Here is a 27,102-nt window from a genome sequence, read left to right as displayed (position 1 = left end):
ATATAATATAATATATGATATGATATGATAATATGTCAACAGCATCTTCATCTGAAGGGATATACAGGAATGATGGGGAGGGACTTTTCATAAGGATGTCTTGCAATATGACAAGGGGGCATGGTTTGAAGCTGAGGGAGAGTATGGTTAGAGTGGATCTCAGGGAGATGTTCTTTGGTATGAGGGTGGTGAGACTCTGGAATAGGCCACTCAGGGAGGTTGTGGATGCCCCCTGCCTGGGGGTGTTTAAGGCCAGGGTAGATGAGGCCTTGAGCAGACAAGTCTAGTTAAGAAGTGACTCTGTCCATGGTGGGAAGGTTGGAGTAGATGATCTCTAAGGTCCCTTCCAACCTAAGCCATTCTATGATCCTGTGATCTCTGACTTTGTGAGTGGTGTAATAATTGGGGGTTGCCTTGCCACAGCAGCAACAAAAGTTTGAGTTTTCAGTTGTTGGAGAAGTAAAGAGGAATATCAGCAGAAATGCTGTCCTGGACTTCCAGTGGTCAGACCATAGCCTGTTTCAGAGACTCATCAACAGAGTCCCTGAAGGACCAAAGAGCATGGGAAGGCTGGAGATGATTGAAGGAGAAAGCCTTAAAGTTCCAGGAAAAGGCCATCCCCACATGTTGAAAGATGAGTCTGCAGGAAGAAGACTCTGGCTGAATAGAGATATTTGGTTGACACTCAGGTCGGGGTGGGGGGGAAAGAGAGTTTATGGTTGTTAGCCATAAGGAGGAAATTCTTTAAAATGAGAGTGGTAAACCACTGAAACAGGTTGCCCAGGGACGTGGTTGAGGCGCTGTCCCTGGAGACATTCAAGATCGGACTTGCTGTGGTCTTAGGCAGCCTGGTCTAATTGGAGGTGTCCCTGCTGGCTGCAGGGTTGTTGGACAAGATGACTTCTGAGGGTTCCTTCCAACCTGATGCAATCTGTGAATCTGTGACTTAATTCGTCCTCTTTTTCAACCTCCATGAACAAAAGATTGTTTGAGTATTATAATAGATTCCTCTTTTGACTAAGGTGAAAACAGAGGGAATTCTAGAACCCTAAAGAGTGATTTACAGTTTTCCCTTCTAAAACAGGGAACTGAGAGCTTATATTTAGAAAAACAAATGTGATCCCTTATCAGAAAGAGTCATTTAGCTGGGTCTCAAACTGCTAAGTCATATTAGGTCAAAGCAAAATCTCTTAATCATCCCTCAACAAATTGATTAGCAATCAGCAGTGACTGAGAAACTCAGTGATCTTTTTGCCTGAAACACCTGTTAGTAATTGGACTCCCTCTCATTGTACAAATCTCATCAATCACCAGAACCATGACAAAACTTCGTTTTCATTTCTTCTCACATAAAAAAAGGTATTGCACCATTGTATTGCACTGAGCTTCTGCCAAGGAAGCCCAGCCATGTGCAAGCATTGTCCCAGTTCAAGCTGGGTGCTTTTTAAGGAAGACCACAAAGTTCCAGACCTCCAGTGTCTGGAGTGTCCAGCCCAGTGGGTGGACACAGGAAATTATGTGTTTCTTCCCATAAATCCCACACCATTATAAAGCTGCCTGAGAAGTCAGTTGCTCTCTCTTCCTCTCCAACATCCCTGGGTGCAGTGAGCTCCCTTATCTAGTGTGGATGGGATGGTTTCAGTCTAATCTGTGGCTCTCTTGGCCTGACTAATTTTACTGTGCAATCTTGGCCTGCTTGGGTCTAGTCCCAGGGACTAAAGGGAGGCAGTTTCAGACCTGGCCATCCTGAAACCAGCCCTGGGGCATATGCTGAACCCCAGGCTGGGAGAAAAGGAGTACTGGATTTTGGTCTGATTTTGTGGAGGGTTTTGTGTGAAGATTTTGGCTTAATGAGCTTCTGTGTTAAGCCCAGAATCATAGAACTACAGAATAGCTTAGGTTGGAAGGGACCTCAGCAATCTCCTGCTCCAACCTCCCTGCATTCCTGTGTATTTTGTATGCTTTACTAGGCTCACCACTACACATCATAATATTGCACTACAGCTTGTGAAAAGCTTTTCCATTTAATCTTTCCACTACTCCAATCCTACGTGTAAAGCAGTCTTCTTTTTGCTATAGAGGTATGAGAGCAATCTGTCCTGCTCTAAACCACAACAAACATACATGCACCAGCAGAAAAAAGCATTAATACTGACATAGCCAGAGCCTGAACACCCAACAATCCACACTTCAGCATTCCCTTTTTTATTAGCTCCTGCTTATCCCACTGAAAAGAACAGACAAGCAAATGGAAGGGAAAAAAAAAATAAGCCCCACTGTTACTTTTCAGATACATCAAGCACAAAGCACAGTCCTGCTAAAGTTAATGATTGCTGCTGCAGTCTGCAGTTTTGTCAGTGACATCTCGTACTTGATTGTTTCCATGGGAACCAACAAAATAAAAGGAACTGTTGATATTCTGCTATCTGTTGTCAACACAATCTTGGTACACTGCATTTATTTCCTGATTCTACTCACATCAAAAACCTAATTAACTGAGGTTAAAAAGAACTTCTGGCATTATAAAAAGTGGTTTTCTGCAGCTGACTCCTCAAATAAGCTTCACCCAAGAGCGAGAGATGGAGAACAAAACACTACTGAATATTGAATTGGAATCAAACATTTCTTTCTTTATACAAGGATTAAGAGGTCTTTGGAACAAGGAGCTCGTGTCTTGCCCCTTCAGCCATGATGTCTACAGCAAAATAAATGCTATGGATGTAGTGCTCATGTAATCCACTTAGGCAGAGTATCTCCAGTCTCACAAAAACCAAACTATGATGACTTTTTACCTTTCATCTCCTATAGTCCCTCCTTTTCAAATTCACAAAAACCTGCTCCATAGAAATAAAATAGTTATAATTAATTGGAAACTTTATCATGTAAAAAAAGGAGATGAAACTAGGTTACATTAGTAAGAGTCCAAAGTGATGGTTATACTAATGAATTGTGTTTTACACAGCTATTTTAGAGACCAAACACATTTCTATGACTAGGAGAATGAGTCTGCTGTCCTATGTGTTGTTTGCTCTTTAATATCTCTTATCTTCCATAAGACACGTACTGGATAACAAACTGCACACACTGTGACTAATCCAGAATTCATGTGCAGTGCTGACTGGATGGTCAGCTGCTGCCACAGATAACAAATACCACTCACATTTTGCCTGTTTTCTTCACCCACCCCACAGCAAGGAGCAGAAAAGAAAACTAATTGCAGCCTTTTTCCTCTTGCAGGCAGGGTGAGTTTCTTACAGCCTCTATGATTTGTTTTCATTCACTTCCCCAGAAACTCTTCTTAGCCAGAAGAGTTTTGAGCAATGGATCTCAGAACATGTACATAAATACAGCTAAATGTTATTACCATCTGGAAGGAAGAATTTTAGAGCAAGGGAAGAGAAACATTGGATTTTGTATCGTTATTAATTAAGAGGCAGGAAAGCAAAAGATGAGAAAGGTAGATTGTTCCACTGAAGCTGTTTAGTTTCATTATATATATACCTCACCACCTGGTTGCCCAGGGAGGTGGCTGGGGCTCAGTTCCTGGAGATATTCAGGGTGAGGCTTGACAACCTGATCTACTTGAGGATGCCCCTGCTGGCTGCAGAAGGGCTTGGACTGGATGCTGTTTGGTGGTCCCTTCCAACCCAGTCCATGCTATGATGATTAGCTAGCCTAAATGGACATTCTATATACTGCTCAGGGCACAGAAAACATTCTGCAAAGTTCCCCTCACTTCATCACTTTTGAGGATGACTAAAAACCTTAGATACTAGACTGCCACCAGAGAGATGAACAAAATATCAGAGAAATGGAATAGAAAACTTGGGTAATTTTGGTAAAACAAATTTAACTGTATTACTACAGAACCCTATCTTTATTGCCTAGATTTTTGGCCTTTCTACATGAGTGTCATTGTAATTCAGATAATTGTGGTAGTAACTGCATGTTTGGATTACACAGTTAAGACACTAATTAGACTAACAATATGTTAGAAGTTAATTATAATTAGAATAACACCAACAAACTGATTTAATCACAGTAGTGAAGGTCAAATCTTAAACAGAGTGACAGTTAATTTTCACTGAAGAATGCACTAAAATAGCATTTAATTAATTATATTTCTTCTGTAGTGTCTACCCCACTATACCAGTAAAACAAACAAACAATTCTGAGCAAAACTGAACAGCATTCTGAGGAGGGGACATTTTTTTCTCCTTGAACCTTTTTCCTTCAGATCTTAAGCACCTAAATGCTATTTAGACTCATACTAATGATTGTTACTTTACCTCATCCATTGCCTGCTGACAGAACTCAGAGCAAACAACCAGCACCATCAGTAATATTATTTACTCTGCTTCTGCTCCCTCTTAGTGGAAGAAAAAAGCAGAGAAGATACAAAAATTCCTGTGACATTTAATGCTGTGGATCAAGAAGCAAATGAAGTTTGAAAATTAATTTCCTCATTGTTTTTAACAAAAAATGTCCATTGATGATGCACAAGAAAAATAAAACCTTTTTTTGTTGTTGTTTTTATTTATTTTGGATGGATATTCTGTTTATTAAACTAATCATTTGACAAAGTGGCAGATATGGCAGACCTATTGAGATGTTTTCTGCTTTATTCCAGTCTTCTTATTTTGAAATATGAAGGAGAATTTTGCGTTTATAAACAAAGAGTATTGCACAACAGCTGCTTGTCCCTCAAAGAATAAGTAGAGATGAGATTTAATGGGTTCAATTCGTAAGAAAGAAAGATTCCATTAAGTATCCTGAATGCTGTTAATACATAATGAAGGAGCAAGTGAAATAACAGAGCTGAACTCTAATTACCAGGATTTTCTGTGATCTTTTAATGTTGATGGTATGCAGGCAAAGAATAAAAATGTTTTAAAGAACAATGCCAGAAGGAAACAATAATTGGCAGTGATTTTCTTCTCCTGTCCTTAATCCTGCCAACAGAAGAGATGGTCTTAAGTGCCTGTAATGAAATGCTGACATTGTAGCTAAGGCTGAACTGTGACAAACAAAGAAGGAATTATCTTGAAAACTGTGAATCTTCAAATGTGGACAAGTAATTAGAGATAATAAGTATTTCCAAAAGACAATTTTTATCACAAAAGAACTGCAAAATGGGAAATTAAACCAATTAAGAAATAACCAAGCAGCTCATTTTAACTTGGACATTCACAGAATCATAGAATTGTCAGGGTTGAAATGGACCTTATGGGTCATCTAGTTCCAAACCCCCTGATATAGGCAGGGACACCTCACACTAGATTAAGTTGCTCAGAGCCACATGTAGCCTGGCTTTTAAAAAAATCCAGGGATGAGGCTTTCACCACCTCCCTGGGCAACCTGTTTCAGTGTCTCACTACCCTCATGATGAAGAACTTCTTCCTAATATCCAATCTGAATCTACCCACTTCTAGTTTTGCTCCATTCTTCCTAGTCCTATCACTACCTGACATCCTAAAAAGTCCCTCCCCAGCTTTCCTGTAGGCCCCTTTCTGATACTGGAAGGTGTCAATATGGTCTCCTTGGAGCCTTCTCCAGACTGAACAACCCCAACTCTCTCAGCCTGTCCTTGTAAGAGAAGTTCCAGCCCTCTCATCGTCCTCATGGCCCTTTCTCTGGTCACATTCCAGAGAACGGTCCATTCCCTATTTACCATTCTAAAGTTGTTTTGTTAGACTTTCAAAAAGGAAACTTTAGAGAAAAAAAAAATATAAATCTGCATTATTTTTACCAATATTCAATCAGAATTTCAGATTTTGTCCCCCTAGAATCAGGGTCATTTCATCAATACTTTAAACTTCTATTATGCCATATGCTAAACATCAAAATTATTTAAACCAAAGTGACAAATAAAATGTTTCATATTTTTATTTCTTAGGAGCACAGAATTTCTGGCATGGTGGAAAATGAGCTTTTCAATGAATCAGGAACTATGTGATAGAATGATTCTTTCAGTAGGGAAAAAAAATGAATATCAAAGCTATTTTCATGTGCATTTTATTGTTTTGACTGCAACATAAGAATTTCCCGCTGCCCGCCTTGGTTAACACTGAATTGGGATTATTATACCAGTTGTTTTCTGCAAAAAAGTCAGGAAGGGACTTTTGACAAGTAGTGGTATGATGAGAGGGAAAGGATTGAAGCTTGAGAAAGGCAGATTTAGATTGGAGATTAGGAAGAAATTCATGACAGTGGGGGGCGGGGGGGGCGGATACTGAAACAGGTTGCCCAGGGAGGCTGTGGATGTTCCCTACCTGGAGATGTTCTAGGCCAGGTTGGATGAGGCCTTGAGCAACCTGGTCTAGCAGAAGGTATTCCTCCCCATGGCAGGGGGGGTGGAACTAGATGTTCTTTAAGCTGTCTTGAAATCCAAATCATTCTATGGATCTGAAAAGGACATTCGAAAGTGAAGAGGTAATATATTCCTAAGAACAGGGATAGTACCAAGCAGTGGAAGAGAGTCTTGTGGAAGGTAACCCTGCCCATGGAAGGCAGCTTGAAACCAGTTAATCTTTATGGTTCCTTCTAATACAAACCATTCAATGAATCTATGCTAATGACATGCTTTGTGCTGTATGTATGTGATCTTGAGAGGCAAAAAGATAAAAATCTGTATAAAAATCTGGATAAATTGACTGCACAATGTTATGGTAACCACTGACCCAAAATTGGGTGAATATACTAATTCAATAAAGATCATAATAGATGTTGTCTTGGTCCAGAGAGGGAAAGAAACTCAGTTCTTTTGAATATTTCCATGTTATGAAATTAGAGGCACAAACGAGGCCAAAATATCAACAGCGAGGCTATTTGTTACACAAATAAAATTGATGGATCAGCAGGAAAGAGAGAGAGAATAGAGAGTGAGAGAGAGAAGAGGGAGAGAGAAGAGGAGAGGAATTATATTACCACAGCCCTCACTCCCCAAGACAGTTTGGGTCTGTGGACAAAAGGTGCTGCAGCTTTGGATGTAGAGGAGATGTTGGGTCTGTAGAGGAAAGGTGCTGCAGCTTTGGCTGTAGGGAGAGGTCATTGCTGTCCTCTGAGTAGACTCTTCAGCTCCATGAGTTGCAGCAAGTGGAACTTAGGACACAGAGAGATGGTTCCTTTTGGTCTGCTTAAACAGGCAGACCAAGATTTAGTCTCCCACAGATGTAGAGAAGTGAAAATGCTTAGAAATTTGAATGAATAATAATAACGTATTTTGCTTGTGTAAATAAGGTTGTTAAAGATATGCAGGACACTGGATGGTCTTCAATTTGTCACTCACCATCAACAATTGGTGGCTATGTCAAGTCATGCAAGACAGCAGACTACTCTGCATTCTTTATTTCTCTTGAAGGCCTGGTGGATAGGTAATAACTACATTTATAAAAGGTGTATTCTCCATTTGTATTCTCTAGTCTACTCTAAATCAAAATCCCTAGCAGCAACTATGGTGTAATCGAAGCCTTGTGGGCATGTTGAAAGCTCATTTTTATTTTAGAAGGAGAATAATTTGATTGATGTTGCTTATGCTTTAAACAGGGAATGCAGGCAAATCTTTTGTCTGAAATGAAGTATAATCATAGCACACAAGATGCTGATGACCTTAATACAAAGCGTGATGAAACTAATACCGATAAATCAATTTTTCTTTCTCTGGAGAGTGTTTACAGCACATTGGTGTTCAACTACTTCAGATTACACACTATTATCTGGCACAATGAAAGATAATTCATGGATAATTACTGCATAGAAAGCAAATCTGCTTTCAAATCAAATTACTTTTAAAAACACACACACACACACACACACCCCAAACAACTCTCATTTAAATAATAAAGACTCCAAATCAGAAGCAAGCTATTTGACCACGAAATTTCAACCAACAAAAATCTTGAGTGAAAGGTTATATTTACCTTGGGATATATTAGAAAATGCCACCACATCATGGGTGACATTTCAAAATATCAATTTAGCTGATTTTTTTCTTTTTTTTATGAAACACAGTTCCTGTTTCTCCAGAGCTAAACTGAACAAACACACAGGCACAAGATAAGTTCCTTAGGCCAGCAGCACTGCTCTCAGAATAAGAAAAACATAAAGCCTTGTATTTTTGTCCATGGTTCAAAGATGGATGTGAATTCATAGAATGGTCCAGGCTGAAAGAGACATTCAAAGGTCATCTAGTCCAACTTCCCCACAGTCAGCAGGGACATCCTCAACTAGACCAGGCTGTCCAAGGCCTCATCGAGCCTTAACTTGAATATGTCCAGTGAAGGAGGCCTCCCTGGGCATCCTGTTCCCCTGTTCCAGTGTTACTTCAAGCTACACACACACAAGCTGGACTCTATCAGCCTCCCTTCACTAGATCAAAACCAGAGCTTACGAGTCTATACAGAGAGCATTCATTTTATTTCAGATTCTGAATATCACAATTTATAACAGGCCTTGTGTTAAAAGAAATTTAAAACCCCACAGAATAAGAGCTGGCATAGTATTTATTTCAGAGTTCATAAATAGCATCTGCCAGGCATTTCTGATGAATGATTCTATTCTACTGTGATGCTGATTTACTGCTTGGAGCTGCAAGAAACTCAATTCAGTTCAATGTACCTGAGCTTTGGAAGATGCCATGAATTGGATGATTCACGCTTTCCTCATGATTCTCTGTGTCTACAAAGCGTCCTTGTTTAGGTTTATATTTAGATATATATTTATATAAAATGGAACTGTATATACTATCAAGGGCAGCATTTTATCAATTGTTTTCTGTGCCATTCATATTAAGTGTCTTTGTTTAAGCTAAAATCACAAAGCTTTGTACTTCTCAAGTCTCACCCATGTTCAGAATAGCTATGTAGTTATTTTCTTACCTTCTGTTTAGCAGCAATGCTAACAACAACAAATAAAAGTGCATTTGAGATGCAATGTACATTTCCACTGCACCAGTAAGGGTGGCGAGACACTGGAACAGGTTGCCCAGGGAGGTTGTGGGTGACCCCTCCCTGGAGGGGAGGTGTTCAAGACCCAGTCAGATGAAGCCTTGAGCAGCCAAGTCTAGCTGAGAAGAATTGAGGTTGAAGCAAATGATCTCTAAGCTCCCTTCCAACCTGATCCATTCTATGATTGATTAATGTACTGTTTTAAAGCAATTAATAGTTTAGAGAACATCAAGAACAAGTATTAACCTATACTACTGAACAAAAATATTTTTTAAAACTCCTTGTCAAATACTTCAGTAGTGCCTTGTTTTGATTTCAGATGTGTTGGAGCTTTCTCATCATTTGATTTCATTTTATTACTTCAGTATGAGGACCCTTCTTTATAATGGACAAAACACAAATGAATGAGATGAATAGTCCTATTCAGAAAATTATAGATGATAATATAAAATGTATTCTAATGTTCCAAAGTACTATATCAGGTTAGGGAATCATATCCAGGGTGGTTTAAAGACAAATCTTATTTTCATTAAGAGGAAAAGCAAACCTTTTCTTCACAGGAAGGATAAACTGGATATGAAACATTTCTAGTCGTTGCTCCTCATAACTCCAGTTCTCACAACTTGTGTTTGATTTGCATATGACCTTCAGCATTCCAGAGTGCAAAACTTCTGCTTTGAGCACAGTAGCCTGATTTGTTCTTATGAAATTTAATATAGGAACATCCTGGAGCATTTCCTTTAACATTTCTATGTGGGTTGTGTCCACTGTTCAATAAAATTATCTTATGTGCATTTAGCAGCTGGTAAGCTCCACATATTCTGAAAGGTCTCCTTGAAAATCTCTTGTGAGTTGTCATCATATATTTGAGTCACTAGTAATAAATTCCTTATAAATAAATGATAAGATGTGTTTCATGACCTGTAGTATCTCAGGAAAACATAAGGAAAACATAAGCACTCGGGGGGGGGGGGGGGAGGGGGAGGGAAGAAAAATAAATTCTTCTTGGATTAGAAATACATAGTGTAGGGAAATATGTGCTTGGAAATAAAAAACTGGGTTAAAAAAAAAAAGGATTTCTAATCCTTTGATATTTAATTAAGCTGCAAATATAGACTTGACAAAAGGACAGTTTTATATAAATGCAGGACTCTGGTATTTCCTCATCAGTAAACGCAAACAAATGGCTTTCTCCCCTTTTCTTTTTTTCTTCAAGAGTCTCTGCAATATTATGACAAACACTTTGAGGTTACAGTAAGCCATATTAAGGGAAAAAAAATCACTTTCCATCCATTATCTACTAGGAACTAATGGCAGTATTATAAACAACATTTAAAGCTATACTTTTCCTGAATGAAACACTCATGAAGTAGAAACCAATTCATAACAGCTACAGCTATTGCATTTGTCTGGCATCATATTACAGATGTGGCAAATTACACCTCTGGTAAATCCTTTGTAGATCTTTTACACTTCAGAACAACACAGAAAAATACTTCTATTACCTAGAGCTCTTCCTAAATTAAACCTCATTACCCAAGCATGGGAAAAATAAAAAAGGCATTAAGATGAATGAAGTTTAAAAGTTTAATAAAATGTTAACTCACTGCCATCCTTTAGTCCTTCCTGTAGTAAAATTTGAGAAATGTCCTATCCTACGGTATTTGTTTCTTCATGAATTGTAACCCCACAGGAAAATCTTTCAGTACTTTTCAATATAGTAATTTAAATCACATCCTCTGTCAGAGTATTCCTCAAGAGTGTCCATTTTTTATTTCTTAAACTTAGCCTGGTTTTAACTTTCTTTCCTCTTTCATTTTTTCTTTTATTTTCCTGAGAATTGGATCAACACATAGAATTCTGTGATCAAATCATAGAATTCTTCAGGTTGGAAAAGATTCTTGAGATCATCAGGTCCAACCATTACTCTGCTCTACCAACCATCTAAACAACCTTCAAACACCTCCAGGGATGGTGACTCAACCACCTCCCTGGGCAGCCTCTTTCAATGCTTGGCCACTCTTTCAGTGAAACAGTATTTCCCAGTGTCTAGTCTAAGCCTTCCTTAGTGCAGCTTGAAGCTGTTCCCTCTTGTTCTGTCACTAACTATGTGTGAGAAGAGACCAGCACCTACATCTCTATGTTGTCCTTATAGGTAGTTGTAAAGGGTGATTAGGTCTCCACTCGGCCTCCTCTTCCTCAGTCCCAGTTCCCTCAACTGCTCTTCATCAGACTCATTCTTTAGGCCCTTCATCAGCTCAGCTGCTTTTCTTTGCACACACTCCAGGCCCTCAATGTGTCTCTTGTATTTAGGTACCCAAAACTGAATAAAGCATGCAAGGTGTAGCCTCACCAATATTGAGAACAGGGGGACAATCATTTCCCTACTCCTAGTGGTCATACTATTGCTGATACAAGCCAGAATGCCATTGGCTTTCTTTGCCAGCTGGGCAAATTGCTGGCTCATATTCAGCCACTTTAATAGTTAAAATAATTAAAGTAATTAAAAGTTATCCTATTTACTTTTTACCTAAATAATTCTTAACCAGTCATCTTCCATTATATGTCAGATAAATAATGAAACAGTAGAATGAAGCCAGATGACACAAATTTGGCCGCATACATACCCATTAAAGATTTGCTTCTGAATTAAATTTAATAAGGAAAAGGAAATTAATGACCTAAGCATCTAAATAAAACATTCAGCTGATTTATCTCAAAATATAATATTGAGTAAAGGATGTAATATTGAGTAAAGGCTGAGGGAAAAGATGCATTTAAAAGCTGCAGCTGCATAAAACAGTGAAAGCAACAGCTCAAACTGCAAATTTTTGTGATGTAATTGAGCAACAGCTCAATTTTAAATGTGAAGTGTAGCTATTTCCTCTTTGTTTTGTTTTGCTTAAAAGCATGCATATTTCTAGTTATACATTCACTACACTTTTCTCCTTACACCAACAGAAGTACTTGGATTTTGCTCACATAAAATGAACTATTTCTGCTGAAGTTTATTTGAAATATTTGATTCCACAGCATAGCATCCCAGTGGTGTTACTTCAGCCATATCATTGTAGTTTGGCAGGAATGAAGGGCAACTTTCATCATGTTGCTTCTGGAAAAAATACTTAATTCAAAGAACCTGATGCTTTGCTACCTCTTTCATAGCTGAAAATGAAAAGATCAGCCACAGTCCAAGATTAGATTTACATGTGTTACAACCCTATAAACTATTAAGAAGAATATATCTGAGTGCTCCCTCTGATTTGATTTGATTTTTCTATCGTATTTTATTTGATACTTTTAATTTTGAGACCTGTGTCCACTGCAATCATGTTGTTCCCTGTCAGGGAAAAGAGAGACGCTTATGAATTATGGTGTGAAGGAAAGTGATAACATGGCTGTTTCACAGATTGCATTGAGTTGGAAGGGACTCTCAAAGGTCATCTTGTCCAAACCCCTTGCAGTTTGCAGGAACACCTCCAACAGGCTGCCAAGCACCACAGCAAGTCTGATCTTGAATGTCTCCAGGGATGGGGCCTCAACCACATCTCTGGGCAACCTGTACCCCTATTTTACCATTCTCATTGTGAAGAACTTCCTTCTGTGAAGATTTTATTTCTAATCTCCAGTCTAAATCTCCCCTCTTCAAGCTTTAATCCATTCCCTGTTGCCCTATCACTACAAGCACTTATAAAAAGTCCCCTGCTGGCTTTTTTGTTGTTCCTCTTCAGGTACTGTAAGGCCTCTATAAGATCTCTCTGGAACCTTCTCTTCTACAGGCTGAACAGCTCCATTTCTATCTGTTCTTTCTCTTCATAACATATTTTCCTCCAAACTTCAGATTTATGGATTTGATATTTTCTAACCTATAAAGACTATTTTTGTATCTAAACCATAAAGACTATTCTTGTACATGAAAAGAAGAAAGCTTCTTTATTGAACTTAAGAAGTCCCAATAAGGCCAATGGAAAAAGTTTACTCTCAACACAACCAGCAGTTACTGAAACAAACAAGCATCAATAGCCTTCTTCACATAATCACTGCAGGCAGATTGATTTTTCACAAGGCAGACAATTATGTCTCTGTGAGTACCATGACCTTTTGGATTTTACCAACAATATTCTTCATGTAAATTGATCCACACTGGAAACAGTGATGTAGAACTGCCAAAAGCATTCAATTCCACTTAGTTAGCTGGAAATAGAACCTCTTCTTCAATCATGGTATGTGGCTTCTCTATGCCATGTGTTGAGATGTAAATGTCTAAGACAATTGGATCTACAGATACCTTAACCTAGTAACCATAAAACCACAGGAGTGAGAATGTAGAGTAATGGATTTAAAACTAACAGTTCTAGGAAATTAGATCTGGTAAAAGGTATCTCAACTATACAGGAGACCATCACCATCCTTTCCATTTGAAGGTCAGCCATTACCAGTGTTGACCTTCAAGAGGATATAAATGTTGTTAACTGATGAACAACCAACAATCACAAAACAATACTCTAAACCAGATCATATTTAATCAATCTGAAGACAAGAGGAACCTAACATTTTCATTAATTAGACTGGGTTGAACCTGTCCTTGTTCTACTGCTTTGTAGTTTCTTAGGCATGCTCTAATGCTGATACTAAGTGAGCAAAATCAGAGTTCTAAGGGCATCCTCACCATCCTGAGGTTTGTCTGCCTGGGCTTAAGGCTAAATTAGAGAGGCCATGCCCCTGCTTGGCTTTTACAAAGGACCTGAAGTAAAGCTTTTCCACAAAGCTCTGCTGGCAGCAAAAATCAAGGCTGCTCTTCCTTGCCTTGGGAGCTTTTATGCTGAGGATCTCCCATGAGACTTGCCTGGTGATTTAGACATTTACCTGACCCTGGATGCCACCAGCACACCTGCAGTGCTTTACTTTGCAGTTGCTGTGGAGCTGGGTATGTTCTCCATTTCCCTTGAGCTTAGTGCCCTTCCCTTAGGGGATGGGCACCTCTCTGACACATTGGGGTCAGGGTTAATATATTGATTTTGACATTGATACCAAAATGTGCAATGTAAGAATAATTCTGGATTCCAAATACTTACAGCCACAAGATATCTATACAACACACACACAAAGGAAAAAAAGAAAAAATCTCCATGGACACTTACTGAATTATAAAGACTTCTGGCAAACATTACAATGATAGAAAAATATTTTCTAGAGAGCTTTCAGCAAAGTTTCTACCACCTTGCCCAGGCAGGCTGTACAATTGTGTTAAATACACTTCACTCTTCAATATCAAAGAAATGATATCTTCTTCCAGCGGTTGCCACTCATTGTATGACACATTTAGTAACCTGAAGATAAATTTCCATTGTAAGATGCATGGCTTGAAATAACTAACTAATGTCAACTATCTGAATGAAGCACAGAAATAGGATGCAGAAAGGAAAGTGGAAGCAAAGTGGAATGAATCAATGAATGAGGAAATGTAACACTAGCTGAGAGCAATACAAGATAGCAATCCCCCCAGATATGCCAGTTAGAAACCAGCTAAAGCAGTGCTTTTTATGGTACTTAAGGATTCCTGCTAAGTGGCTTCTTGACTGGTATTTCTCACTGTAGACAAATGGAAGGATAACACTGAAGATTATTTCTTTTCCTTTGAAATCATGTTAGATGACAAAGATTAAGAATATTTTTAACATATCAATTTTTCAACTATAATTAAGCCAAGAGACTGGAAATAGTAAGTATTCTTCATTTAAAAAAATAAATATGTTCAGTTAAGAGTAATTTCTTCCACAATGTTTCTGCACTAAGAAGGGCATACACTGAATCATAGAATGGTTTGGATTAGAAGGGAACTCCAAAGGGCATTCAGTCCAACCCCCTGCAGTCAGCAGGGACATTCTCAACTAGATCGTGTTGCTCAGAGCCTTCTCAAGCCTGACCTTGACTATCTTCAGGGATGGGACCTCAGCTACCTCCCTGGACAAACTTTTGCAGTGTTCCACCACCCTCATGGTGCAGAACTTGCTCCTAACATGGAGTACAACATTGTCTTTTAAGGAATGACCTTTGTTATCATGAAATATTCAAGATCAAAGATTCTGATCAAAACATCTTAAAAAAAAAAAAAAGAAGAAAATTATATTTTAAAAGATATTTTAACTTCAGATAGAGAAACAACTTTTTGGTTATCTTACATCAACTATTATTTTTCTTCCTCAAAAATTTTGTGAAACAGAGAAAGACAGAGAGGTCGATATCCCTAAATTGAGAAAAGCAGAGCATACAGGAAGTGACAGGGTCAGACAAGAGGTGTTCTGCTCCATAAATCAGTATTTATGCCATTTGGGGACTATATGGCCCCAATGTAAACAAACAACAAGGATTCTTTTAAGTAATCTCTTGACAAAATGACTTTATCTAATAGCAAAATAAAAGTTGAGGGTTTCTTTCTGTCATTCCCTTTGGCAAAATAATTCCCCACCCCCTCTCCCCCAAGCCTTAGGGTGTTTTGTTGTTTTGTTTTTCCATAAGGATTTACTAAAGAACACTGAAATAAAAATGGTAGAGTAATGAAAAGACAATTCTCTATAACTAACAGTTTATCCAGAATTATGTGGAATAAATTGCTTCAATACCAACTCAAGTGAGCACAAAAGGCAAGTGGCAGACCACAATCAGACTGCTTCCAATTAGATGACTCCATATACTGGGATAAATGAACAAAACCAAAGAATCCAAATCAAACACACAGAAAAATGAAATAAAAGGAAAAATAGCAAGAAGCATTATGAGGCTTTACACTGAGACATATCTTCTACTACAGCCTTGGCTAAAGGGTTAGAAAGTGAAAGGACAACTGAGGAAGAACTGAGCCCATGGTCTCCTCAATGAACACAATAACCAAAGAGCAGTTCTGGAAGCACCAAGCTGTGCATAGCACGGCAAGACAAAGATATAATATTCCTAGCACCTACCGCTGGCTGTTTAAAGAACAGACATTTCCAAAGTTGAGAAGAAATATCACCAAATAGAGTCAAAATCCATGAGCATGCATTCTTTAAGAGGGATAGTACTGAAGAGCTACCCATTCCACTCTTAGAAACAGAATCCTAGAATCATTTTGGTTTAAGAGCATCAAGTCCAATCATTAACCCAATACTACCAAGTGATCACTAAACCATGTCCCTCAGCACCACATCTACAATTCTTTTAAATCCCTTGGGTGACTCAATCATCCTGTCATCCTGTTCCAATGCCTTACAATCTTTTATGTGAAGAATTTTTTTCCGTAATACCCAATTTAAACCTCCCTTGGTGCAACTTTTGGCCGTTTGCTCTTGTCCTATCCCTTATCACTCAGGAGAAGAGATCAACCTCCTCCTTGGTACAACCTCCCTTCAGGTAGTTGCAGAGAGATTTTATTTTATTTTTTTTTCCCCCATTACTGCCTCAAACTGAAAGTTGAATTAGTATTTTTCTGCTTTTTAACATTTATTTTATTTATCTTCAAAAGGAATTTCTCAACAAGTGAATTTGCAAGTTTTCGACTTCAAAGAAGTCAGAAGTAAATCAGAACTCATTTCAAATATTCAGTAACTGTACGAAGCAGCTTGCCAACTGAGACAAGCTTACAGATATTCCACATAGGACCAAAGTTTCCAGCCAGCTGAAGAAATTAATCACTGAAACTGTCAGATTTGACAAGCTGAATTTAAAGGAGTGAAACTTAAACTGAGCATCAGCACACTTTGATGCATACATCCCCTTTGCCAACTGACAACTTAATCATGAGACAAAAAAAACCCACAAAACACCAAACCCAAAACAACAGAAAGGGAAAATTCCTGACCTTCTATCAACAGCAATAATGTAAAGAATATATTTCAGGAATGAATGAAATGGTGGGGGAGTGAAAACCCCAGAATTAAAGAATCACAGAAACACTCAGGTTGGAAAAGACCCTCAGGATTACCAAGTCCAATCCCTAACCCTACTCTTTAAGGTTCACACCGAAACCAATCCCCAAGCACCACATCCAAATCACCCTTAAACACATCCGGGCTGGTGACTCAACCACCTCCAGGAGCAGCACATTCCACTCTTGCTGTGAAAAAAATGTTTCCTAATGTCCAGTTTAAACTTACTCAGTGGGGTTTGAGGCCATTCCTTCTTGTTCTATCATTCATTACTTGGGAGAGGAGATCAACACCAACATCCACAACGTCCTTTCAAGTAGTTTTAGACAGCAATGAAGTCTCCCCTCAGCCTCCTCTGTTTCAAACTAAACATCCCCAGCTCCTTCAGTTGTTCTTCATGAGATTTATTTTCCAGGCACTTCCCCAGCTTCCTTGCCTTCCTCTGCACTGACTGCAGTACCTCCACATTTCTCTTGCATTGAGGTGCCCAAAACTGAACATAATACTCAAGGTGTGGCCTCACCAGAGCTGAGTACAAGGGGACAATCACCTCCCTACTCCTGCTGGACAGAGACTTTCTAATACAAGCCAGGATGTCATTGGCTTTCTTGGCTACCTGGGCACACTGCTGGCTCATATTCAGTTGAATATTCAGAAGACCTGAATTTTATTTTTACTACAGATTTTGGGGGATAGTCTGAAAATACAATCAAGTGTAAGGATAGGGAAGAATGAAAAAGTTAAATCAATTTTTCATGCATATGTTCTGGGGTAAAATTGACTGTATTTCATAAAAGGAACTATATAAAATGTATCACATAATAGGTTACAACTAGCTGTTTATAAAAGGGAGAAATATAACAGAATCTTAACATCTGGCAATGTTTTAAAAGGTATAATAAGGCAGAGCAATTAGGATACAAGGAACAACTTGCAGACATTGTAAATACTGTTATTAATCCTTCTTCTAACAAATCAACAGCAAGAAACCTGATGGTCTGTTGACTGCTACACAATCAATAGGAAAAAACAAAGAAAATGAGCCAACAATGTGCCCTTGTGGCCAGGAAGGCCAACACCATTCTGGGGTGAATTACAAGGGCTGTGGTTTGTAGGTTGAGAGAGGTGCTCCTCCCCTTCTACTCTGCCCTGGTGAGGCCACATCTGGAATATTGTGTCTGGTCCTGCATCCTTCAGTTGAAGGACCTCAGGGAATTGCTTGAAAGAGTCCAGCACAGAGCCAGAAAAATGGTTTAAGGGAGTGGAACATCTTCCCTACGAGGAAAAACTGAGGGAGCTGGGGCTGTTCAGCTTGGAGAGAAGGAGACTAAGCAGTGACCTCATTCATGTTTATAAATATGTAAAGGATAAGTGCCAAGAGGATGGAGTCAGGCCCTGCCCAGTGACAGCACAAGGGGCAATGTGTGGAAGATGAGGCATAGCGAGTTCCATGGAAACTGTTTCACTATGAGAGTCACAGAACACTGGAACAAGCTGCCCAGGTGGGTTGTGGAGTCTCCCTCTCTGGAAATATTCAACACCTGCCTGGATGTGTTCCTGTGTGATCTGCTCTAGGTAATCCTGCTCTGACAGGGGGGTTAGACTGGATGATTTTTCCAGGTCCCTTCCAGCTGCTAACATTCTATGATTCTGTGCAAATGAGAGCTAGTTGAACTTCCTCTAAATTCACGAAGAAATAATCCTGTGTCCTTATTTTATATATGGGCTACATCACAAGGTTGTCTCAAGCGGAACACTGTCATGAAATAAACAGACAAAATGGGTAGTTAAAAACCCTTGGACCTAGATACCAGTCATTAAAGAGCTCTGAAGCCCTAGAAAATAGCTTAGCATTGTAAGTATTTAAAAAACCCTTGAGAAGGAATAATAATGCTGCTAAAAAAAAAAAGAAAAAAAAAAGGAAAAAAAAAAGATATAGTGCCTGCAACAGGAAAACTGGTATTTTTTAGTTACAAATAAGATGACACATGGACAGCTATGATATATTGAAAGAGAATCAAATAAATGTTTTGAGCAACAAAACTTTGTCTTACAAACCTATTTCAGTCTTCTGAATGAGTCAATAAATTGACTCTGCTGGGTCAGAGGTCTAGGCAGGCCTTCAAAAGGCATTTAACAAAGGTCTTCCACAATGATTCTTACAGAAACTCAGCTGACTTGGAGACCTCAGATACTGGAATCTTTAGTTGCTAAATCAGGAAATAAAAAAAGGGAGAATGGAGGAGAAGAGAGGAATAAGTAACCAGATTTAATGCTGAAGGAAGATTATATTATTAGACACCCAAAGGGAACCATGTTTGGTTTTGGCTAAATAAATACAAACAGAAAGAAAGATACTAGACGATTAAAATGAGTAAAAGTCTAAAATACTTGGTGATGAAAAGAGAAAAAATATAAAGTAAATAAAATAACGTAACTTAAAAAAAAATATAATGAAAATCAGTTCTTATTCTACTGATGGAGGTGGAACAATGAGTTTATTCTTAGCCCTGAAAATCATAGAATCATAGAATCACAGAATGGTTTGTGTTGGAAGAGATCTCTAAGATTATTGATACCAACCATCAGCCTAACACCACCATGGCCATTAGACCATGCCCTGAAGTGCCATGTCTGCATGTTTCTTGAGCATCTCCAGGGTTGGTGACTCCACCACCTCCCTGGGCAGCCTATTCCGATGCCTGACCACTCTTGCAGGAAAGAAATTGCTGCCATCCTCCAACCTAAACCTGATCCAGTCCAGCTTCAGGTCATTTCTTCTCATTCTATCCCCAGACTCCAGGGAGACACCAGGGAAAAGAGACCTACCCTGACCTCACTGAAACCTCCTACCGAGAGAGCTGCAGAAAGCAACATGGTCCTCCCTCAGCCCCTTCCCCTCCAGACTAAACAGCCTGAGCTCCCTCAGAAGCTCCCTACCAGACCTGCTCTCCAGACCATTTACCAGCTTTGTTGCCTTTCTCTGGACATGTTCCAGGATTTTTTAATTATTTTTTTTAATATTGTGCAATAGCAGAAAAAAAAAATCAGAAGATTAAAGTATTAGGAAAATACATATTAAGCATAAAAGAAAATGTAATTATTCAGTCACACATTAACACCTTCAACAGTGTATTTCTATTCACTCTTGTGTCGACCTTGCTCCTGTTATGTATGTTTGGAACTGGAGAGTCAGAGCAGTAATAATAATAGACTGATGGTAAGGAATTGCTAGTTTATGATACTGGAGTTGAAGGGGTGAAAACTAAACTAAATTGGCATAAAGGATCCTGGAGTGGATGGAGTGAAGGAAGACAGAACTTAATTTATTTCCAGTTCCAATATAATGAAACAGCAGATGCATATTTAAAGCAAACAATGTAAACGTTTCACTCTGTGTACAAGGGTGGAGCCCTGGAGCAGGCTGCCCAGAGAGGTTGTGGAGTCTCCTTCTCTGGAGACTTTCCAAACCCACCTGGATGCATTCCTATGTATCCTGCCCTGAGTGATCCTGCTCTGGCCTGGATGATCTCTAGAGGTCCCTCTCAACCGCTAACATTCTATGATTCTTATTGTCAACAGTACTAAATTAATTATTTTGTGGAAACTGGAAACAATTTGGTGAGGAAGGTTCACAATGCTGAGTGTTGATTCATGAGAGTTTGTAATCCAGCAATTTCTTCCCCTTATTATTATTACACATCAGCATAATTTGCTAGAGGAAACTAACACTTCTATAACACTCTTCTCTTTTTGTGGGTTTGTTTGTTAGTTTTTACTTTGTTTTTAGCTCTGTACTTTAGTGGGTTTTACAAGGAGTTGAAATAAGCATTTCACCAGGAAAGTAATTAGAAATTAAATAATTTAAAACCAACTGGATACAAAGTAATAATTCTGACAAAACATTATGTTTTTAAAAATCTGCCAAGGGAGCAAATTGTGCATCTAGCACTGCTTTACCATCACCATAAACAGCTCCAGAGATCTGCATTGAAATAAAGATAATTCTCAACTGAATGAACACTGCTAGGTGAAGTATCAAAGTGTTTAACAATTATACCATAATTGCATTTTGCTCTTGTAAAAAGTAAAAAAGTATATTAAAAACTCAGTGCAAGAGATCTGTGAGACAAACCCAGGAATGTAACACATGGCATTTTATATAAGCCCTTACTGTTCAAACTTCTCTTAGATCCTCTGGACTATTGTAGACAGGTGGAGGTTGGTCTCTTCTCCCAGGCATCCAGCACCAGAACAAGAGGACACAGTCTCAGGCTGCACCAGGGGAGGTTTAGGCTGGATGTTAGGAAGAAGTTCTACACAGAGAGAGTGATTGCCCATTGGAATGGGCTGCCTGGGGAGGTGGTGGAGTCACCATCATTGGAGGTGTTCAGGAGGAGACTTGATAGGGTGCTTGGTTGCATGGTTTAGTTGATTAGGTGGGTTGGATTAGTTGGATGTGATGATCTTGAAGGTCTCTTCCAACCTGGTCTATTGTATTGTATTGTATTGTATTGTATTGTATTGTATTGTATTGTATTGTATCTATTCTATTCTATTCTATTCTATTCTATTCTATTCTATTCTATTCTATTCTATTCTATTCTATTCTATTCTATTCTATTCTATTCTATTCTATTCTATTCTATTCTATTCTCCTCAAAACACCTCTGGTAGACCAGATGCATTCAGATAGCAGGTAGGTAGATCATGACCTCCTGTGAAATGCTGACAAGGAAGTAATTTCTGTGTCCTTTTGTATTTGCTGTATTTAGACCAGTAAGGAAGCACAGCAGAGGTCATCTATGTTACAACATTAGACTATACCAGTAGGTGCTGAGTGAAAGCCATGCACAAACAGGACAGCCTAGGTTTTGCTTGCTCCTACAGCCCTTAATCCATGTGCAGTAAGACCAAAGACCATCACTGGTTAGGCCCCGTCCACTCCCTTAGGGCTTGGAACAAGGATGGTGAATATGTGAAGAAGAGCTTCCCACATAGTTTCTTCAGAAGTAATTAATTGTGCCTAAAATCACCATGAACTGAAGCAATACCAATTCAGGGGGAGATCAGGAGCGAATTTGTCTTAAAGCCACATCTCTTTTGGAAGCAGAATGTTAAGACATGCTAATGCAGCTGCAGCTTTTGTCACCTTATCTCATTCCATTTTCTCAAGGACTTCTTACATTTTATTTCATTAAATACTGTTCAGCCACTCTGCCCCAAGCCTGTAGTGTTACTGAGGATTGTTGTGACCAAGATGCAGTAGGCAGCACTTGGTCTCATCCCACTGTTCTAAATGGTCCAGATCTCTCTGCAGAACCTCCCAACCCGTGAGGAGATCAACACTTAAGATTAGGCACTTAAATTCAGTGCAAGAGCACTATACAACATATTAGATGAATCAACTATTCAATAACCAGATATTTACCATAAATAATTAAGGAGACTAGAAAAGAACAGTTGTTTACAAGTTTGTTCTCCATAAACAGCAAGTTTTGGATATTGATCTATACTATCAACAAGGGTGGGTTTTTGTTGTTTTTCTCCCCACTTCATTTTATCCCTTTTTAGATGAACCAGTTGTTGCTGTGCTATTTGTCAAATAACAGAGCTATTCATTTAAACAGTATCCTCCATCCCAAGAGGTACAATCAATAAAACCACATAGAAACAGTGTCTGATCTCAATTGTTTCATCAATTCTGCTCATCTTGCACAACAGAAGTTAACCTTTCAAAAGCTGCACATGGAAATGTGTTACTAACACACAGCCAGCTAAGAATAATATGAAGGGCTCAGATTTTGTGCAAGTCATAATTAATATACATTTTTATGTTCAAAACTTTCATCTGCATGATTTACTGCTCAAAGGGACAGGAGACTGCAGAAACACTTTATCTTGTGGAGGCATAAATATTAAAAAGCAAGATATTTATCAACATAAAATCATTTAGATAAGGATGTAAAGACTTCACTGCTGTACTTTGATATGATGTTTAAGCTTGCTAGAATTTTTATTAAAGAAAAAAAATGCTGCCATTGTTTATTTATACCTTTGAAAAGTATGAATCGGCCATACATCAAACTAATACCACTGTATATTGTACTAAACCATTCAATAGATCTCCAAATCATCTCACAAATACAGGTTTTGGAGAAGTTAGAGTGTTAGAGAAATGCCTTTTGCATTACCCCTACTTTTGTGTCTCAGAATAAAATAAGCAGAGCCCAGATCATTCAGGTTGAGATGCAGAAACATCCTTAGACAGCTGTGGTTTCAATCCTGAAGATGAATCCCTTTACTATCCTCAGTGCCTAACCACCACCCGTACTTAACAGGTCTTCTAACCATGCCTATAACTTGTTATTCCATTTGACCTCAAGTTCCTATCCCAGAAAAAAACGCCTTCTCAATCAGAAATCACAGCCATTCTTTTTCAAGTCATTGAGAGTAGCAAATTAGATAGAGATGGTATCAGGAATTAGAAAGGTTCAGCAGTGTCTCTGTGGAAATGGACAATTTCCATCTAAGATATAAATTGAGCTAGGCTGGAATTCTTTAAAAATCCATTTTCTCTTTCTTTAAATTCTGTTTTTTCACTTAATGGCAACAGCAAGGTTAAGAAATAAACTAACTCTACAAACTACCAGATTGAAGAATACCTTAACTTTATAAACCACTGTGATGACTGATTTGGAGATGAACTCATAGAATCATACAATGGCTAGTGTTGGAAGGGACCTCAAGGATCACCCAGTTCCAATACCCCCTGCCATAGACAGGGATGCCTCACACTAATCAGCCATATCTAGATTGGCCTTAAAAACCTTCAGGGATGATGCTTTCAGCACCTCCCTGGGCAACCTGTTCCAGTGTCTCACCACCCTCATGGGAAAGAATTTCTTCCTAACATCCAACCTGAATCTACCCATTTGTAGTTTTGCTCCATTCCCCAGTCCTATCACTACCTGATATCCTAAGAAGTCCCTCCTCAGCTTTCTTGTAGCCCCCTTAAGATACCAGAAAGCCACAGTAAGATGTCTTTGGAGCCTTCTCCTCTCCAGATTGAACAACCTCAACTTTCTCAATCTGTCCTCATATAAGAGGAGCTCCAGCCCTCTGATCATCCTTGTGGCCCGTCTCTGGACATGTTCCAGCACCTCCATACCCTTCTCATAACAGGGGCTCCAGAACTGAATGCAGTACTCATTGATCGAGTAGTTTTTCTCATAAGGCTTTTTCAGTCTTACTAACTTTTTGCTGCTGTGAATAGAGCTCATCATGGCATTAAGGATTCACCACAGTACTTCTTTCTCCCATACTGCTGACTTTTTAGTTTACTCATGCTGCCAGTAGATGCCCGACGTCATTCACAGAAGGCTATAGTGGTACTGTTTACTCTGCCTGCATCCAGAGGCCAGGAGCCCTGGAAACAGTGAGCAAGTATGCTTAGGATAATATGGCAGGCCCAGACAAGGAGTCCTGACTGGAAATGTCGATGAAAACTTCAAGACTGCTCAACCTTGGTGGTGATGGTTCCCAGACTCAAATGGTCTTCCGAAGATCTCTAGGGAAGGAGATTCCACAACCTCTCTGGGCAGCCTGCTCCAGTGCTCTGTCAACCTCACAGTAAAGAAGTTTTTCTCTTGTTGAGATGGAGTTTCATGTGATTAAGTTCACATCCCTTGTCCCATCACTGGGTATCACTGAAAAGAGCCTGGCTCCATCCTCCTGACTGCCACCCTTCAGATATTGTAGACATTGATCTTGTCCCCTATCAGCCTTTTCTCTTCTGGACCAAAGAGCTTCAGGTCTCTTAGTATTTCTTTATTTTTTATTTTATTTTCATTTATTTCTTACACTTTCTCTCATACAGCTTTCAGTTTTAATGAAGGCAGGAGCCTTCTGGATTACTGTTTAATTACTGGCCAAGAAGACCATAAAATAAAGGAAATACCCACAGCTAAGAGTCTCTGAATAATTTGTCACCTCATTTTTAGCAGTACAATAAGGTTTCAAAGTAAACTGAGCTTTAGAGGACTAAAAAATGGGAAATTAAGGCTCTTCATTCTGTTCTCTCTTTACTAAGAATAGATTCAACATTCAGCAAGACAGAGAAATTATTTGTCTGACAGCTTCTGTTTTTTATTTTTTATTTGACCTTCATCAGGACTCTGTAGTAACCAAAGCTTTCTTAATCTCTTCTGTTTCTCCCAGTCTTCACTTCTGCTCCCCAGTCTTACCAGACTTGTCATTTGCCTCTGCTCTCTTTGAAAATGAGAAGCTATTGCTTTCTGTTTCTATACCCTAACAGAAAGCCACTGACTTCTAATTGTCCAGGACTATTCTTTCTTCCACAACCGTTGTTTTTGGAACATATTTTGACATGATGACAATTCCTTTGAGGAACACTCCCCAAGTAATCACACAAAGCCATGCACTTACCTTATTGCTAACCAGCAGCTTACATCCTGCATTTTGATGATCATAACTCAATGTAATTACTGTTCCTTTATTTTCCATCACCAGAATTCCATGAATTTCTTTTTTACCTGTAACTTCATTCTTCTGCTCTCTTCTTCCAAACTCTGCTTTTGTGTTTCAAGACTTTCTCTTTTTCCCCAGTCAGAGGCATTCTCAAACTGCACTCTTTCCATCTGGGAAGAGTTAGGGTAGGAGGAAGAACAAACAAAAGACAGAGAGGGAAAAAAAAAAAGAGGAATAAATTTAAAAACTGGGTTTTTAACCAGGTGAGGCTAATGGCCTCCCCAGAGCATAAGGAGGGCATATTAGAAACCAGTCTAAGATATGTTGTCTATGTTTCATGAAATTAAGCACTTCAAGGTGCAAATAAGAAACTGAGAGGTTAAGTTTTCATAGGTGGTACAAAAGTACAGCATAGGTAATGTTTTAATATAGCAATTAGAGTAAATATAAATAGTAATTATAGTAAGATACATAGTAAGCATCATAATCACAGAATCACAGAACTTTAGGGGTTGGAAGGGACCTCTAGAGATCACTCAGTCCAATTGTCCAGAGAAGGACAACAAAGCTGGTGAGGAGTTTGGAGCACAAGCCCTATGAGGAGCAGCTGCAGGAGCTCGGATTGTTTAGCCTGGAGAAGAGGAGGCTCATAGGAGACCTTATTGCTGTCTACAGCAACCTGAAGGGAAGTTGTAGACAGGTGGGAGTTGGTCTCTTCTCCCAGGCAACCACCAATAGAAGAGGACACAGTCTCAAGTTGCACCAGGGGAAGTGTTTCTCAGATTTAAAAAGAAAACTTGATAAACTTATTTATTTTTAAGCACAAACCAGGTACTTCAGGTACTAACAGATACTGATCAGAATATTATTACTGGTACTTAGGAGAAGATTAAAAGAGTGTAAGACATAAAAAGCTGTGAAATTGAATTATTTCAGTTCTTGCAACAGAGATTAAAAAAAAAAAAAAACAGAAAAAGAAAGGAGGAATGTTAATATATAAAAGTCCAAATTTTATGACCTTCACAACTTTTAGTTCTGTAAGAACTGAAATCTATTATTTGATAAAAGCAGAGACGGACAACAGTGCAAGGCACAAGATACCTGTGCCAACAAGGCTTTAGAAAGAGCCAGAGAGGTGAAGCTTTTCAGACATTAGTTACTTTTGTTTTTGAAAATCAATTTCTGGCAAATAATGAAGCAAAGAGAATGAGGCACTATGGCGTCAGAGAAACATAATTCAGACCCTGTGAGTTGTAACAATGTGATTATCCAGCTAAATCACACAGCAAACTTGTCTGTTTCCAACCCATTTCTGAGCAAATAAAAGCAATTAGAAACTCTCTGAAGTTCAAAAGCCTCATACTGATCGTCAGAGGTAAGTAGAAATGCTTTTGAGTCTCTCTAGCAAGGACAAAAATCACATTTGACAGAAAATCACATTTGACATAAAATAACAAGTGATTATTTACTACTAAGGATAATATTTGTCCAGATATTTTGCTAGCAATGATTCTGTATATGATAAACTAAAGGATTCCTCAACAGTATGACAAAAGTAGGGCAAGGGAAAATGAAATAAAAAAGCAATTTTAAAAAGGAAGAAGAAAGAAGTCAAGGTGCTTTTTATTAACCAGGTTAGAAAAGTCCAACCTATCACCCAAAGCCATCTAATCAACTAAGCCGTGGCACTGAGTGCCCCATCCAGTCTTTTTTTAAACACTTCCAGGCACGGTGACTCCACCACATCCCTGGGCAGCCCATTC

General features: G+C 38.8%; 1 protein-coding gene across 1 annotated transcript in view; it reads right to left on the bottom strand.

Moving 5' to 3' along the window:
- Positions 1-27,102, bottom strand: part of CCDC102B (coiled-coil domain containing 102B) — a 113,418-nt gene that overhangs the window by 62,173 nt on the left and 24,143 nt on the right. The window contains 2 exon segments of the mRNA XM_054164321.1: positions 25,298-25,399; positions 25,402-25,509. Coding sequence (XP_054020296.1) covers positions 25,298-25,399; positions 25,402-25,509 — 210 coding nt within the window.

This window comes from Dryobates pubescens, chromosome 9 (genome assembly GCF_014839835.1).
Source record: "Dryobates pubescens isolate bDryPub1 chromosome 9, bDryPub1.pri, whole genome shotgun sequence".
Classification (NCBI taxonomy): Eukaryota; Metazoa; Chordata; class Aves; order Piciformes; family Picidae; genus Dryobates; species Dryobates pubescens.
The sequence above is the reverse complement of the archived record's forward strand: the minus strand, read 5'-3'. Positions and strand labels throughout refer to the sequence as shown.